At 43.5% G+C, this 18,935-nt stretch overlaps 1 protein-coding gene across 4 annotated transcripts in view; it reads right to left on the reverse strand.

Moving 5' to 3' along the window:
• The window catches only part of LOC111874041 (synapse-associated protein 1), an 84,223-nt gene that overhangs the window by 52,012 nt on the left and 13,276 nt on the right, over positions 1-18,935 (reverse strand). For all 4 annotated transcript variants that reach the window (XM_023869178.2, XM_023869176.2, XM_023869175.2 and 1 more), the window contains exon 4: positions 18,579-18,703. In XM_023869178.2, coding sequence (XP_023724946.1) covers positions 18,579-18,703 — 125 coding nt within the window. The remainder of the gene's footprint in view (positions 1-18,578; positions 18,704-18,935) is intronic.

Below are 18,935 nucleotides of genomic sequence, written 5' to 3' on the forward strand. Positions count from 1 at the left end.
ATGTGTGTTTAATTGGGACTCGGACACAGTCGCGCGGTTCACGCATACTGCATACAGCTATGGGCGACACAACTGTTTGCGTCTTTAAGTCACATTTCCTTGCATCCGACCCAGCGGAGGCCGTTACAAACTGCCATACAAGGCAAGCACACCAACATGAGGCTTTAAAGTGAGATTTGAAGTTCTTATGGTGGTAACAATAAATATTACTGAATCACTGGATCGTGAAGTTGTATAGCCTGCTGGAAGGGTACGGACGTTTAGGTGTAACCTACTTCTTTCATCTCCTGCAAAAATTGAAAATGCGAACCTTCTGGTTCTCCCGCCAGAGAGTCAGTTAATTAGTAAGATGAATCTTAGGGAAATGGGTTGTGAGGATGGGAGATGGATGGAACTGGCTCAGGATTGTGTCCAGTGGCGGGCTTTGGTATTAGCTGTGCTGAACCTTCGGGTTCTGCTGCCAGAGTCAGTTAATTAGTAAGATGGATCTTAGGGAAATGGGTTGTGAGGATGGGAGGTGGATGGAACTGGCTCAGGATCATGAACAGGGACGGGCTTTGTTATTAGCCGTAATGACTCTTCAGGCATTGATATGCGCGATGCTGAACCCCTTCCTTGTACTACTTCAGTGTTTGTACGATAGGAATACGAGAGGTTGTCTGGAGGCACGCCGCAGAGGTTGTCAGACCTGTACCGCAGTAAAACACCCACACAGGATGCAGCAAGATCTGAAAGGTCAACGGTACAGCTCCCGGCGACACGTCGATATAAATCCTGGCAGAATTATACGGTTCGTGCGAAAATACCATCATAATTCGGCTTAGTGGCTAGATGACACCTGGGTTCTACTCCTTTCATGTGCTACCAAATTCAGACTCTGTCTGGGGCCTCTGCAGCCTCCAATAAAAGTGAACAGCCAGCTATCTCCCAGGGGGACTGAAAGACCTGGGTGTGAAGTTGATGATTCATCTCAATCTAGTGCCAAGATCAATACGTGAAGCTTTACTGCACAGACAACACAACTGCCAACAGTTCGCCATACGAGGCACACAGTCATCTAATCACTGGACTGTGCTCAGTCTACCAACATCAATTTTCACGAAACTTGGTTGAAAGTTATGGAATCAGCTGCAGTTTAAACACATTCTGCAGTCTCACACTTGCATGTAAGGTAAACCCATGGACTATGTGGAGACAGAGCGGCCTCCGTAGTCTAGGGGTAACGTTCCCACCTCATGACTCAAGGGCGGAAAAATTCAGGGAACAAGTCCTCCGGGAGGGACTTTAAGCCGTGGGTTCCGTGTCGTAAATTTACGGCACTTAAAAGATCCTCATGTCTCTAGGAGACCTCTGAGCTAAATCAGCAAAAAGTTTCCCGCCCAAGTAGTTTCCAATGCCTCTGGTAGATGGAGGAAGTATCAGGTACCGAGGGCCGACCTCGTTGGCTGAACGGGGCTGATAGCACGCACCAGTACCGGTAGGGTACGGCGACTGATAGAATATCAAAGGGGGACGTACAATAGACTATTAGTCGCGGTGCATGGGGAAACCCACCCCCTCTAATAATAATAATAATAATAATAATAATAATAATAATAACAATAATGTGGAGACAGGGTAACACATTAAGGTGAATCAGAAAAGTGGGCTATCTCGTTTTCACCCAACGTGGAGAGAGAACACTCCAGTGCTGAGGTAGCGACGAAACAGTCGCCTGCTTAGACTAATTACAAAGATAAACACAGAAATATAATTATTATTGGTAACTGAAAAATGCTTCTTTAAATAAAATCAGGATTTATAAGGGTGAGGTTAATTCAATTAACTTCACTTTATAGTTTCTCTTTCTACATTTCTCCGTTAGTTCAGGGGTGTCAAATTATTCTGATTTGCGACCCATATCACCAGCCAAGGCTGAGCTTTATGAAATACACATCTTTATCGATATACACAGTTAATAACAATTATATAGGGGGTTTAAATTCAATAGAAAATAAAAAACATAATCCAAGTTCTTTCTTTTCGTTACATTATCGTATCCAAGATACGCGGTGGCATAGCTCGTTCCGGCACTATGCTACAAGCCGGAAGGTCGCGGGTTCGAGTCCAGATGAAGTCATTGGAGTTTTAAATTAACATAATCCTTCCAGCCGCACTATGACCCTGGAGTCGACTGAGCCTCTAACACAAATGAGTACCAGGAATGTTCCTGGGGGTAAAGGGTGGCCGACGCGTAAGCCTGACCTCACCGCCATCTGTGAGCCGACTGTCTAAATAATGTGGGAGCCTCGGCGTCTCACAACCCTACGGGCCTCCACGGCCTGTTACAGGGACAGCTTTACCTTTACCTTTACACTATTTTAGCTGTATTTAGTTATATTAATAAGGGAAGTGCACACAAAACGTACAGTTATACCGAGCGGGTTTGAGTCGCGGCAACGCTCCGGACCCCAATTCGGGAGGCACCCGGTTCGAATCCCACGTGGAACATAGATCATCGTGACCGAGATTTTTCCTGGTTTTCGTCAGGCCATCTACACAAATTCTGAGATAGCACCCCGATCACACCACGGCTGTTCCAATTCAGCTTACCATTCGATGTCATACAGTGTGTCCCCTAACAGGGTCGTTAAACAACTTTGTTGCAACCTTAATGTTGCCGTGGGCCGATCTGAAGCTGTCGCTGGACCGACACTTGCCTCTTACTACCCTTTTCCAGGGGGTTCCCGCATGCAAGGCCAATGCCACCGGTTGCTCTTATGTTCGGCACTGAACTCCTGAAAATTCAGTTTGGGGAGTCAACTGATAACGGGTTGATAACGTGTAAAGCAGCTAACACTGTCACGGCAAGCCAAATGAAGGCCGACAAAGCATTCATATGAAACAAGGAAATATACACAGCCCACACCTGTCAGTGCCCTATGGTTCTACACATAGAAATTGTGACGAGGTTTATGTGAATTTGTACCATTCTTTGTGTCAGAGTTTAACGACTCTGTATCAACTGTGGAGATAAACACGGCGTACAAATAACGGCGCGTTGGCGCGCGTCTGTTTATCTCGAAAACCGCAAGGCTTGCGGGAGGGGGGGAGGGAACGCGTAATTTTTTCCCTACACGTTCCAAATATTCTTCACCCATAAAAATATTTAGAAACTTAAACTCGAGGTACGAGCACTATGCTACAAGCCGGAAGGTCGCGGGGTCGGTTTCCGATGAGGTCAATGGATTTTTCAATTGACCTAATCCTTCCAGCCGCACTATGGCCCTGGGGTCGACTTGGCCTCTAATAGAAATGAGTACCAGCAATCTTTCTACGGGTAAAGGGTGGCCGGCCGGCGCGCAAGACTGATCTCACTGCCATCTGCGAATCGATTGTCTAGAAAATGTGGGAGCCTCGACGTCTCACAACCCTATGGAATTCCACGGCCTGTTACACGGATAGCGTTACCTTATTAAACTCGAGATATGTGCAGAAAAGCACGTAGGCCGCCATGTTAGGTGTCCGTTACTGGTGTCAAAGTTTAACCGAGAACAGATACCGATAAATTTTACTAAAACTCCGCCAATACAGGGTGTCCCAGGAGGAATGGTCAAAACTTCGGGAGGGTGTTCCTTATGTTAAAGTATACCGATATAACCCAAAACACCTATGTCCAAAGTTGAACGGTTACGGAGATAATGGCCCGAGAAAAGTGTGGTCTTCTGGCGGGTCCACGCACTGTACCTGTCAGCTGAGACGCCTTATCTATGTTTGTCCTTGAGTGCGGTGATTCACACTAGCCGTAAGCTCATGTGGCTCAAATGCTACCTACAGAGCCTACAGAGTACGTTGCGGCAGCGTCGTGAATGGTTGGTAAATTGCGTGTAGTTGTGCGGAGTTGCTGAAATGCCTTTTGTGTTTTCACACGTTGAATATTGTGATATGCATTCTGTGTATGGATTTTGCGGTGGCAATGCACGTGCTGCTGTTGAAGAGTACCAAATGCGTTTTCCCGATCGAAGGATTCCATCTCGAAGTGTATTTACGCGAATTCACCAGACATTGCGTGATACTGGTTCTCTTCCGAGTGTTTCTGTACAGTCTGAAAGGGAGGATGTACGAATGATAAACACACGAGAGAACATTCTTGAGATGGTTCAGAGAAGTCCGTGTCTGTCCACTCATAGAATGGCCTCTCGCATCGGCGTATCACGTATGCAGGTGTGGCGAACTTTACATGATGAAGAGTTGTATCCTTACCATGATCAAAGGGTACAACATCTGGAACCAGGCGACCATGCACAGCGTATGGATTTGTGCCACTTGATAAAAGCTCATCCCGAACTGTTAAGCGTCATTTTATTCAGTGAATAGGCGTCTTTTACCCTGGATGGTGTAAATAATTTACGAAATGTGCATACGTGGTCCCATGATAATCCACATGAGATAATGGAAACGAAATTCCAAGAGATTTTCCGTGAATGTACGTTTAATACAGTTATGTGGTCAGCTTATAGCACAGTCAGCCATGTTACGTCAGCGCTTGCCCGTCATGTGTCATGTATACTGCTTGGAAATCCTAAGGACAATTATGACATGGCGAGCGAGTATTTTGTACTTCAATTTTATGGCTTCATGTCACTCACAAGTTAGTTTGATGTTACGTACATTATTAACATTACAGAAACCACATATTCCTGCCAGTTTTAATATGTATTTTGTAATCAACAAGTGTGTAACACCGGTCAAATTTTCACACTTCTCTGGCCATTATCTCCGTAACCGTTCAACTTTGGACATAGGTGTTCTGGGTTATATCGGCATACTTTAAAATAAGGAACACCCTCCCGAAGTTTTGACCATTCCTCCTGGGACATTCTGTATAAGATTTAATAGAAATAGTTCTGCGGTCTTCAGCTTGTTCCATGCGGATGTAGAGACCCGGCGAAGCTAAGGATATACTTTCAACACAAGCTTTTCCTTAGATTAAGAACGAAGAGATGTCAGTATTGTATTCACAGACAGGATGCCAATAAGTTAGTAATGAAATTCATGAAGGAAAGACAAGTCAGTACTATCACAGTCTGCATAAACGACGACGGAACGAGGACAGCGAGTTAATGCGATGAAGCAGCAGTGTGAGCACGTGACTTACGGCCGCTCAATATTCATTACTCAGCCCATTGGGGAATCCAATTCACTGCACTACAGCCTGATCCCCTAATTACACGATTCATGGATTATTTAAAGACGCTGTATCCCTACATAGGCAATTATGGTCAAATGAGAGGTAAGAACAACAATAAAGAACCAGTGACTCCACTTGTTGTGACTGAGGAACCCACGACTGCATACTAGAGTATGTACAAAAGTGAGGATAAGTTCTTATATAATGAGGCCGCATAATTTTGTGTCGAAGTTTCGAAGGATTGTTTAGCCTCCATCTTCAGAATACATCAGACTACTAGGTTTCTACTAAGCGCTGGTACCTGTCTACCAAATTACAGGGCCCAGAAAACGCAGTCGCAGTCTTGAATGTTCGGTTACAGTTAATTCAGATCGAAAAATGAAAAATTCTCTACATAGTTGAGTACACACTGTAGAAGAAACGTGTGATTAGGAGCAAGAGGGATTAGAGCGAGAGGACTGTCACATTCTGTTCAAAGCAGCTGGAGAGACTGGAGAAACCAAGATTGGCTTCAGCTGGATGAAGGAGACTGCAGTGATGTTTTCGTATTTATTTTCGTCAGCACTAACTATATTATTAAATTTTCCATTTATCTGCTTCTGAGTTTTTGTCTTGTAGGGCTACCTTCATTAATCCAGATTATCGGTTAATCCGGACGACCCCCTCAATTAATCCGAATCAGCGAGGGTTTACTGTAAATACATTTTTGTAAGAGTGACTTCTGCCACTGACATTACGCAATTTCAGATTACTATATGAACGAAGTGTCGTGCGTTAAGACGTTGAATGAACGTTAAGTTATGCGGTGGGTCATGAACAAGCGAGCAGTCTTATGTTCCAATGTATCAAGTCTATTCTGTGAGTTTTGATATTTCGATGTGGATATGTGAAGTCCAGTATACTATCTAAAGAAGACATTCAAAAGCAAATATACAGTATAAAAGGCAAAGCTGTCCCTCTGCTTAACTAATTAAGCACTACGCCATGAAGGCGTATAGGGGAGTGGATGTATAGATCCACATTTTCTTGACCTCGGCACTAGCTGGAGGTGAGTGATCAGCTCCGCGCCCCGGCCCCGGCTGCTTTACCTCTGGGGAAAGAGCCCCCAGAACCCACAGGATACGACGTTTTGTGGGCCCCAGAGTCGGTGTGGATGACGTGGGGAAGATAATGTTCTTGAACCTATCGGGACTCGAACTCCGACCGCTCGGTCGTTCAGCCCGTACCCAGTCGATATACAGACTACGCAATCCCGCCCCAGTTTATGTTTTCTTACCACTGTGTTCGCAGCATTTAAGTTTCCATTCAGGCAATGCAGACATTAACGGTATCACCTTCATACAGCGGCAACTTCTCCGGCACGGATATGTGGCGTGTAATCCAAACTCCAGGATGCAGGCGTTCGCGTATGAATCGATCTTGTGAGCTCGCAACACGCCAGAATCAACTGAAGTTTCGGGAACACAGAGCATTCTGTTGATTACATTCAGATGCGAGACTTGGCATGGCCACAGATCAAAAATGTACCCACAACTGTCGTGTCACCAATTCCTTATTAGGAACGCTGGAAACTGCCGGACAGTCGCGCCACTGTAGACCATCCTGAAATCGACTCTTTAACTTTCCATATCAATAATAATGACATGGTGGACTTCGAACTTATGAGGTGGGAACGACAAAAGAGGGGGTAAAAGGAGTAAAATTAAAATAAAATAAAAATGACAGGGGCCGGAGGGTAAACCCCGCAAGAGACATTATTTATTTATTTATCTATGTGTAATATATCTAATTACGCTGACAATAACTCACAATACCAATCTTCAGTCTTATTAAAGTCCATCTACTTTACGAGCCTGCGTGATTCATACCCTGGAAAGACAACCTTACAGACGAAAAATCCCGTGAAAGTACATACGAATTTCCCAGCAGCATATGTTGAAAATGGGATCTAGTAATTTTCTAATGAGGGCACAACGATCTACGTCACGTTCCCATGGCGGATGGAGTATATCAGAGTAAGACACGCATATACCCTATCTGCAGTTGACCCTATTGGGCCTTCTTGAACACAGTTACACCTACAGAAAACGAAAACAATAAAGACACGATCATGTCCACCCTATATGGAGATATGGTTCCACTGTCGGCTTTATACTTGATTCGGTTAGCACCACGCTCCGCCCACATTTACTCCCTAGAAAAGCCCATCCCAGATCTTGTAATCAGCACTCTGATTAAAACAACAGCATTTCACAGAGGAAGGCGATCGTGACAGAAAGGAATTGCGGAAATGGAGGACAGAAATAAAGGAACAAAATGAGAAATTTCTGAACGCCAGAACTGCCAAAAGTTAATCCATACATTACACCACGGTTGCGGGTCGCCACTGTTTAAAACACAACGGCACGCCACTGATCGCCCTGGTATAAGAGTATCGATCTGAGGTCCAGAGGCAGCAACTCGCTTCCACCATCAACGACTGACTGATCGCAGCATCCAGTGGAAGAAGCGAATGCATTTCAACGCGGAGACGAATGTAGCCTCGTGACCAACATAATTCATGGGAGTGTGAAGCGTACACTCGCTACTATTTATTCAATTTATCTGTGGGTTTGAATGGGTGTGACGCTTGGTCTCTCGCTGCACAATCAATTACACACCAGGACGCAACAGCGTACGCTTGGCACCTCACACGGAAGGGAGATCACACCCTGGGGATGTTTGTAAACATTCAGGCCTAAGGGGGGAGGAAGTGATAAATTGCATGACGAGAAGATTAATACTTTGTACGCTTTATCAGCACCATCAAGGTGATTAAACTGAACCAGATGGGAGCGGCTGAACAAGTAGCACGCACAGTATAGTTCATACAAAAAGTTTTTGAGGATGGGAAGAAAACAAAAAAATTAATTTTAACACTTCGCGGACTGGTGATTTAAATATTTACGTGTAAATCACCCTGGAGACGGGCATTTTTATACCTACTACCCTAACTTCTGCACTGTTCACTTTAAAAATTAATATAAAATCTCCTAATTAATTTTATGAAATAAATTTTTGGAGAACACCAATTCTCCTGTAAGTGCTTGAGAGTGTGATATTTTTGGAAACACTCCCCTTTGTGAAGTGGCATTACACACTTGCAAATGTAGACAGTCATAGTCTTTTTTTTTTGTGAACTGCGCAAACACAGCACTGCCTAGAAGGGTGCTTCCCCTTGGAATGTTCACTCTTCACAATTTTCACGAGGGCATGTTTCCGCATATCACTCGAGAGTCGCCCTGGAGGGTCCACATGAGGCCGTCATGGGGTGGGAGTTGAAGGGCCCGGTCGTACTAAGTCTTTGTGTGACCCTGGTTCTGCCGCCACCATCTGGACTGTAGCCCTGGACTTTGCCACATTAATCAGAAATGCTTTGTATTTCAATTTAGAATCAGGGTTTAGATTTTTGTAAACAAAAATGAATTGAAAATGGCACAATTTATAAGCCACAAGGCAACTTTCACTTTTATTATCTGTGGCCACAATTCTTTGTTGAGGCCTGTCACTTCCACTGTCTGAGTCACTAATCACTACTCCTCCACAAGGCACGTCAGATGGCTCATCGGAAAAGAAGTCAGAGAGATCGCTTTGCCTTCAGCCGCTTTTGTCCTTGGAACATATTCCCCTCTACTAACTTCCTGCCTGGTACATAAACAGCTGGAAGGGGCAAAGTTTATTTTCTTTCGAAGTAGGGACCCTAGCCAGCCAGGTCAAGTTACTGAATACCTAGCATACATTCCGAAGATTTATTACGCAGTATTCATTGCAGTTGTGTGGCGCCAGAGCAAGGTACAGTGTGTTACAACCTAATGTGTCCTAAAGTCATAATAATATGCCACCGGTCCGCCACGTTTAAAAGCGCTGGGCATAAAAATATGCCACCAGTCCGCAAAGTGTTAAGGAAATTGTATGTGGGGGGGGGGGTAGGCTGGACTCATCTGGCTCAGGTAAAGTCCAATGGCAAACGCCCGTAAATACGGTAATGAACCTTCTAAGTTCCACAGAAGGCGAGGAATTCCTTAAGTAACTGGGCGAACACCAGTTCTGGTGCACAGAATTAGATACCAGTTAACTGACAGATATCACCTGCATACAGTCTGCCTACTGGTAACCCATCCGATTTGTGTTCGAGAGGTCTTCGATTGGAATCAACAAGGACACAGGCTATCGTGGCTTTCATCAGTATCTCCAGGCTACCAAAAGCTTTCTTCTACATTCTATCCAACTCTGCATTCGTACCGAAAGCGTCACCTGCCTCACGGTGCCATCCAGTTTAATTCCCTTCCGGTGGGACTTGTGGATCTCGCGATTGTGACAATGCGAAGTACTTCCTCCTGTAACGAGACGCGATGAGTCCGTGAGACGTTTACACATGTTTCGCAGGAACGCAATGTCTCCAACTTGCTTGCTGGTTGCTTGCCAGGCTTAATCTTCGACCCTAAGAATGGAAGCAGTATGTACCTCTGAAACGTCGACAAACCTCTACCAGAATAGACACACTCAGATCCCAAAACATAATAGTCTTCAGGGCATTCATATAATTAACTTTCGTTGGCTGAGGCATTATGCTACAAGCAGGAAAGTCGCGGGTTCGATTCCTGATGATGTCACTGGATTTTTCAATTGACCTAATCCTTCCAGCCGCACTATGGCCCTGGGTTCGACTCAGCCTCTAACGGAAATGAGTACCTAGAATCTTAGTGGGGGGAAAAGGCGGCCGGCGCTCACCGCTGTGAGCCGACTGTCCAGAAAATGTTGTAGCCTCAACGTCTCACAACCCTATGGACCTCTACGACCTGTTACAGGGATAGTTTTACCACCTACAATAATGCAGTTAAACATTCAATACTCGCTCAATCCAAGATTTTAAATTTCTATTAATAATAATGCATTTCTTGTGTAGATTGGGACAGAGTTCTGCTCGCTAAGTAAAGTCCAATTCGAAGCAGTTATGGTATCACAGGCAGCAACATCCGGTTACATACACGGTCAGAGGTATTAATAATGCAGCCGAAATGCATAAACAAACGGCTTCTAGCTGATTCAAAGCCCCGAACAAATATCTGAAACAAGTGCCGATCAACAAAAGCACTGAACAAAGATTAACTGTGGAATTTCAAATATGTGACAATAAAGGAAACAGGATCCATTAGTTCCAATCTCTACCGCTGGCGTTAGAAGCGCTCAATAAATCGAACACTAAATTGATTACGGTGGTCACATTTTTCATCAATAACAATGGACTCCAGCGCCTTCGATAACAGCAACAGTTTTCAGTATGCTTTAAAATCGCTCTCACAAAAACATTAACAATCGAGTGGAAGTTCGAGACCGTTGAAAGACGGGGAGGAAAGGGTAGATGCGCAATATTCCTTACATGGAGTCAGCTAATGGCCTCCTGGCAATAACAACCGTTCTCCTGGGCTATCTTACGGCGTTCTCGTTATACACAGGAGGATCGATGAGTTGGGAAGGGTTTGAAAAGAAGCGGTCGTAGCCAAATCGAGGTACTCTCCAGGTATTTGCCTGGAAGTACCGACGAAAACCACGAAAAACCTGTCAGTATAGCCGGTGTCATGGCCAAAATTCCTCCAGATTATGTCTTACAGCGTTACCGCTACGTCAAACTGCTTTGTAAAAATTTATTATCTGGAAAATCAATATAGCTCGTTTTCTGAAAATTATCTTGTCCTGAGGCGTACTACCCCGCACTCGCGTGCGGGGACTGACAAAAACGAAAAAGATCCTCGGTTTGTCAGCTTCCAGACAGTTATTCGACCTCGGGACCTCCCCAGACACGAAGCAGGAGTACGAATCCATTACTCACATCTTGTCAAATCTCTAGGAGTTTTGCGTGAGTCACCTCTACGTGCATTCTAAAATGTATTTACACCATCAAGTCGAAACCCATGCGATGTAACTGCGGTCCAGGGGCGAGTACTGGCCTTCACGACATGAAAGTCGGGCTGCATATCTACATGCTGACAACTTGTTACGACCAAATCCTCGGGTACTACTGATCTTCAATGTACAGAGTGTCCCAGGAGGAAAGATCAATATTCTGGGAGGTCATAATATGGGACATTCTAAGCAAAGAAACTGTACACGTACATGTGTCCTATTCCGAAAGGTTTACGAGCTAGAGCCATTTCACTGTGAGTTTCCAAAAAAGACAGCTATATAACGTACTGTTTCTAATACTGGCATTTGGTGTTCAAGTGCAAAGTTGGTGCAGTTTACCTAGTGTAATATATTTTCGAAAATTCCACCGTCAACATCAACGCTCTCCGCAGCTCGTGTAAGGACATGGCGCGTTGCTTGTCTGTACAGCGTACAGTGAAATAGCTGTATCTCGGAAACCGTTCTGAATAGGACATATGTATATATACACTTTTTTGCTTAGAATAACCGATACTATGACCTCCCAGAAGGCCGCGCCATAGCTCAAGCGGTTAGTCGCTGGCTTCCGACCGCGTCGGCCCGGGTTCGATCCCGGGTCTCGTCAAGTGGGATTTGTGGTGGACAAAGTGGCGCTAAGGCAGGTTTTCTCCGAGTACTTCGGTTTCCCCTGCCAATCTTCATTCCACCAATTGGTTCACAAACCCTCACCTATCATCTGGGGCTGGTACAATAGGCCAGAAGTGGCCGCAGTACAAGGGACTTAGTCCCACCCCACTAGCAATAAAAAAGACTTCCCAGAATATTTACCTTTCCACCTGGGACACCCTGTACAAGTATATTACAGTGGGCACCCCAACTACAGGTTTACATGACTTCTCTATCTATTTTGTTATCAGAAACTGAACTGTCCGTGCGTCCAGGAATGTGAAATGATAATACTACCATCGCCTGTTCCGCACAGCACCTACTGTTCTAGCAAAAATAAATGTCACCCTGTATTTGCACATCATGTCCCATATCGCCGCGCAGATCAGCTTCAGCGGTAACCCTCTAGACTCGCATTTGGGAGATACGTGGTTCGAATCTTGGCTGGGACACCAATAATCCCGACTGAGGTTTTTCGTGGGTTTCCTCAATCCCTCCGGCCAAGAATGAGCGTGGTACTTCGAAACAGGCCACGACCCCTTCCTTGCGCATTTTTTCCAACGCATTAATTATCTACCATTCAACGTTATACGGCCTGATCTACTGAAAGCGTAGACATATAAACGACACTCTTTCCCCATGTCGCTGAATGTACTGGTATACTGGGTAACACTCTCATGGATTCGAATTTCGGCCCAGAGTGTCCAGCTACCCGAATAGAGTGTTCGTCCAGTTCCTCCAGTCGAATGTTGAGCAAGTGCCTTAAAATATGCCACGACACATCCTTCACAATTCGAACGTCCAACCCGCACCCTACCCACTATACTGACTGAGCTAACCGGGATCGTTTAGGAAACAATCGCATCTGTATTGTGAGAAACATAACTCACAGGGACCCCAAGCCAACCACAGGTGCTAAACACATGAAAACACAGCGGTCTGTATGACCAAGGCCACACAGCCGTCATTTAACGCTTAACAAAGTCTAACTACTGTGCGTGCTTCTAGACCTGGCCGTTCTCGACGGAAAGCACGGGGAATGTGGTCGAGTCGACTGCCTCTGATAAGGGCTGCTGAACCCTCAGTTATAGTGCGTCACCCACGCACCCTTCCTCAATACCAATGCAACCACTGCCCAGCTATGCACTGCCACACTCCTCACTTCACATGCAATTCCTTCACAAAATAACAGTATGTACGCCTAACAGCATGAGGCACTTCACAAAAGGCACTGAAATGATAATCTGTAGGCTATACAACTGGTACTGGTTGCCACTGGGGCTCAGTCCCGGGCAAGCGTGGATCTCCTTGTGCTGAAACATCCATTTCTCCCGTCTGTACAAAAATTAGAAACCGCTGTTACGTTATACAAAATATCGGATACTGGATACAAACGGAAACAGATGGATACCTGAAATCTGCGGGCGACAAGGAATTCCTGTGACCTGTTTTTTGGTGGAATAATAACTTACTTAAGGTCACAGTAAGTGATAAACAAACTTACCACTTTACTGCAAAACGTTCATCAGATAAAAACGTGTTGCAACAGCGATTTGACATTGACAGCCGGCAAATGAGGAAGCAGAACGCGGGTGTTTTGTTTAGCGCTGCAAGATATGACAAGCATGGACTGAGGTAACACCACCACTGTCCTGCAGTCCATACTAACAGTTGTTTGCTTTCGTTGTCATTCATCTTGGCCTTTCGGCAAATACACGCACCTGTAAGATTTGAGGCTTTTCACGGCGGTGNTACGTTTATTTTTCAGCAACTTAATAAGCACGATATATTTCGCTCATAAAAGCTGGATTCTGTTACTGTAGTTATTATAGCTACTACTGCTTACTGTGGTTGATTTAGAATTTGTTCTATTGTCAGTTAAAAGTTCATGCACTCGCAGTGCGTTGTTAAGAAATTAAAATTACCAGTTTGGAGCGGAGTCCAAAGGCATATTAAAAAAAGGTAAACATATCCCTGCAACAGGCCGTAGGGGCCCGTAGAGTTGTCAGACGTCGAGGCTCCTGCAATTTATTGAAAATCCACTCATAGATGGCGGTGAGGTTGCCAGCCTTACGCGCCGGCCGCTCCTTACCCTCGGGAAGATTCCGGGTACTCATTCTGTTAGAGGCTTAGTTGACCCCAGGACCATAGTGCGGCTAGAAGGATTGCGTAAATTAAAAAAATCCAACTCATCTTGAACCGAATCCGCGACTTTCCGGCTTGTAACGTATTGCCTCAACCGCGTGTCTCAATGACATACGTGTAATGTTCATATCAAATCTGACCAAAATCTGTTTCGCGTTATCCAACTGAAACTTGCGGACAGGCAGACGTGATCTCCCATGTATATACGTACTTTTTATGCGTATCACGCAAAACAGTACACCACTGTCTCCTAACCTCACTTGCAGGCAAACCAGTTCACTTAAGCAGTAACGCCTCTGGGTAACCCGTTCGAATGTCGGTCTGGCCACCGACTATACTGAGATGTTTCGTGGCTTTCCTCGGTCCTACACACGACAGCTTCCTCTTACATCTCTTTCAATTCATTATTCTGCAACCATCCTAACCATCGACGTTACATAAAGAATCGTTAAATAAGCTACAGAAACATAATGCAAACAGCGCTAGAAGAATTCTTTCCTTTCCATAAAGGCAATCGTGGAGAGGAGCTGAACTATAGGAACGCAGCCCTGTGCATAGTTAATGGCTTAAGGGCTCTGCTTCCAATTGTTTCCTGTAGCAGCTTCGTGTCTGTGCATTAAGAAAAGGCTTTTGATGGAACCTACGCACAGCAAGTGGAAATGTCAGAGGGGCTGCCAAGTACAGATGAAGTGGGGGAATGGAGTTCTAACATAACTTAATACGTTGTAGAGCTTTTCACTAGAACTGGCAGCTAAGACATGAACCAATCGCATGTAATGTGATGTGGAAGTAAAGCAGTGGCAAGGAAGCAAAGAAAAACAGAACATACACTGGTGGCAAATGTAGCACCGTAAAAAAGCTGGTCCTCAATTAGACTGAGTTTTGTATTTGAAAGGGAGAGTCAGTAAATAGGTCACAAATGGTAGTAAAACGGCTGTAATGGATGTAATAGGTTTTCTATGTGTATCATTAGATAGCAGCACAGTTCAGCTTCATGATGCTCTAGGTAGCAAACGCATATGCCCATGTTCAGAGACTTGTTTCGGTAGTCAAAATGGCGACCACGCTTGCGGGGCTTACTACCGAAGAGAATCGTTATGTTGTGCGTTTTCTGTGGGCAAAAGGACTCAATGCAAAGGATATTCATAAAGAAATGTTTCCCGTTTAGGGTGAGAAGTGTTTGTGGAGTAAAGTGCTTCCACCTTGGTGGCAAACGTTTTGTTGATGATAAAGAGGTTGAAACAGAAGTCAAAAGACTTCTATGCTGCAGGTTTCAATGTACTGATAAACCGATTGGACAAGTGTATCGATGTCGGTGGAGGATATGTTGAGAAATAAATGTCTTTTTCCAGGTTCAAATATCACTCTACCTGGTATCTGTACTAAACTCAGCTGCAAATTTTTGTGTATAACAGTACAGGAGACCAAGCTGCTTCTTGTAGACACGATGATCCATAATTTTATAATGGAGATGCTTCTTTGAGGTCTCGGCTGGACACAGGTTACAGTCACTGTGGTTTTCGTTGTTTTCCTTAGTCCCTCTGGGCAAATGTTGGAACACTACCTCAATTAAGCCAGATCACTTTCTTCCTAATCTGTTTTAGTTCATTATTCACCAATCATCCTATCACTTATAGCTATATGATCACTGAGAGCATAATAAAATAAACTGCAACAGAAAAGGAACACAGAAGAGCCCAAACTGAATAAACAGTGTCATGAAAACCCAACAACTTATATGCTTACTGCTTTCTTCATATGTAATACGTTTTCTCTTAAGTGAAAGGCTTCATATTTTAGTCTTTCTGTAAACAAATTTCCTTCTTTAACTCCCTCAATTAAACCAAATATCTAACTAGTGACAAACGCCTCACTACCATATTAAACTATGTAACCCAGCAGCACATATGACTTAGATGAATTTTTGATCAGTCAGGTTTTCACATTAACCACAGAAGCCGAATCTTGCAAGGATGTTTCTATGAAAAGTTTCAGTGAAGACACCATGACCTACCAAATATGAAGGAATGCAATCCACTTAGTGCTAATGCGCCTCATGTGAAGAACTCCACTGATATATTTCTGAGATTATACACGAGTTTCTTTTGCACAATCAATTCTAAATGTCATACAAACTGTTCCTTCACCCGACACCACCGGTAAGCTCCCCCTCCTCACCCATATTTGGGTGTCACAGCTTGCTGGATCAATAATGATACCAGCTGTTACAGACAGGGAATATGTTATGCAGCCTGTCTTACACAGTTCCCTGTTTACAGAATAACAAACACAACCTTGACACTGCTTTATCTTATACAGTGTTGCAACATCTACAAGACAACAATCCTTGATAATTTGTATCATAATGGACAAACAACAACCCAGCAAACACTGTGGTAGTGGTTAGCATTACTGCTCAGTATTTGGGGGCGGGGTTCGATTATCAGTTGGGTAGCCAGATATCCTGACTGAGGATGTCCACGATTTTTTCTCAGTCCATCCACATAAATACTCAACTCACAATCTTTCCTACCACCTGACACTGTATTTTTATATAACCTTCGAATCCTGAGAAAAAGAGAAATTGGAGGGGGAGCAGTGAGACAGACTATAGCTGAAGGCAGGGAACAGATTCTTTTTTTACTTTGAAGGCTCCAAAGCAGTACCTGCTAGTCCTGCTGATGAAGACAGAGAGGGTTAAGTGTTGGGAAATGTAAAAGGTAAAGCATTAGGAAGTGAAAGCTCATCAACATAATACTTAAAAAATCAGTTCCTACCTCATTTTAATTAATTTAAATACATTTATTTATTTTAACAAAGGCTGCACATTTTTTAAGCATCTATTTGATATACACAATTTTAAAAACCCTACATTAAATGTTGCTCCACCTCATAAGTTTGGGTATGCTCCATGTTGTTATTACTGATTGCAGAGAATGCCTCAGTGCAGAACTGTGATGTCCTCTAGTAGCATAACATTCAACCAAGTTTTGTGAAAATCAATCAACTAGTTCAAAAGCTGAAAGGGGACAGACATGATATAGATCTTATCAAAGTAGTTTCAAAATCAAAATTCTGAATAAGTTTCTTGTTTCTCCATTTTCAGCTGCACATTCAACTCTTTAACATATTCATAACCATAAAAGGCGTATGCTTTCAATATCCAAATTTATCTCCCTACAGACATGTTTCCCAACTAAGACTGTGCACACCATCTGTCATTTATTTGATGATGTCTCTATTCACACAACACAGCATTGAATGGTAGGATGACTGATGACATAGAAAGGATTTGGAAGGAATCAGCAGTACCTGGCTTATTCTCAGCACTATTTTCAACATTTGCCTGGAAGGACTGAGGAAAACCACAATACATTCTCAGCCAGGATGGCGAGTGTCCCAGCCAAGATTGATGCTGAGCACATCCCAAATAAAAGTCTCCATTATTATCACCATACTGAGCTGCCTAGTTAGACTTTTTGCAGTTCATGAAGTTTAGTACATGGTCTGTGGAGGTTTCCACTAAACTCAGTTTTTCGGTCAGTGTTTCCTTTCTTTTAAATTTCAAAGTGGTGCTCTATCTGTTACTACTGGCACATGTTAGAGTGACTCTCAACGGGGTTTAGGATTGAAGAATGGATTTACTGATCACTTACAGGTTGTAACTACAAATAACTAACACTATCGCTAATTTCCACACTTTACAAATCACCACAGTACATGCTAAATACTTCCAGTCTGCTGTTTTTCCCAGTCGTTCTCTGGTAAAGGCCTCTAATACTGGGGATTCAACAGTACCGACCAAGTCTTCCCTTCACAGGCTGCCAACTGACTCTGTTACAACTCTTTCACAACTAACTTCTATACTTGTCTTGGTTATAACATCTCGGCATGGACCGTGAAGAAAACACCATTCATTGTTGTACTCAAATCGTTTCCATGGTAACATTTTGTTTCTGGAGGCATTACCCAGTATCAGCTGCATATACTTGCTCATTAAGAAATCTGCTGCCTAGCCGCAAATGTTGTTTCACTGTTTGTTTCGAGGTCATTACCTAGCAATGGTTCTACACACTACACTATGTTCATTTATAATGTTATTTCATATTTCATAAAACGTTCATGTACAGATACGTTGAAAATAATTCTAAGATTAACACAAAAAAATGAATCAGGTGATTCTCAAATAAGCAAAACCACATATATTAGAGAAGATTAAAATACATAACCAACTAACTACTACTATTAAGTGTAGACACTAGAAGCAGGTGGGTGCAGTAAATTCTGTATTACTTTCAATATAAGATGCACATTTTATACATATTTTTCAGTTAAATAATTGAGGTGCGTCTTAAATTTGAAGAATGTGAGCCTTCCTAATTTCTTCCTAAAAGCCACATTCAGAACTTGGATGCATCTTAAATTTGAGGGCACCTTATATTCGAAATAATATCATAAGATGACGTGCAGAGTCAGGGAGGGTTGCTCAGGTGAGTAGCAGGGATCAAATGCTTGAAAAATGCTGCTGTAGAATAAACAGTGAAATATCTTCTCATTGTGATAGGGAACTATCCTTCTGACTTCCCACTTCAAAGAATAAAATTACTTGAATGAATCCTCCCTGTGTCCCACTTCAGAAGGTAGCAGATAAAACAATGCAAATGTGGGTACTTACATTCTCCTCAACAGTCTTCTTGATTTTAGCACTTGCTTCGCTGACTGTCTTCCCAGCCTTGTTCACAGCAGAAAACAGAAAATTCCCTATGGATTTCGCTCCTTGCAAAGCTTTTGTAGACACACCTGCAAAGCAATATGCAATAATCCTGTAGCAAGAAGACTAACATGACAGCAACAAAACAAACATACACACACATCACAACCCACACATCTTGCTATACCCTTCTTTGTCACATGTTCAGATGACAGTGGGTGATTTACTAACATATTGTGACATGTTGAGCTATATACTTATATACAGTCAACTCTCGATTATCCGGGGGCGGATTAACCGGTTTGCGGCTTAACCGGGGCT

The sequence above is a fragment of the Cryptotermes secundus genome, unplaced genomic scaffold, assembly GCF_002891405.2.
Source record: "Cryptotermes secundus unplaced genomic scaffold, Csec_1.0 scaffold1801, whole genome shotgun sequence".
Classification (NCBI taxonomy): domain Eukaryota; kingdom Metazoa; phylum Arthropoda; class Insecta; order Blattodea; family Kalotermitidae; genus Cryptotermes; species Cryptotermes secundus.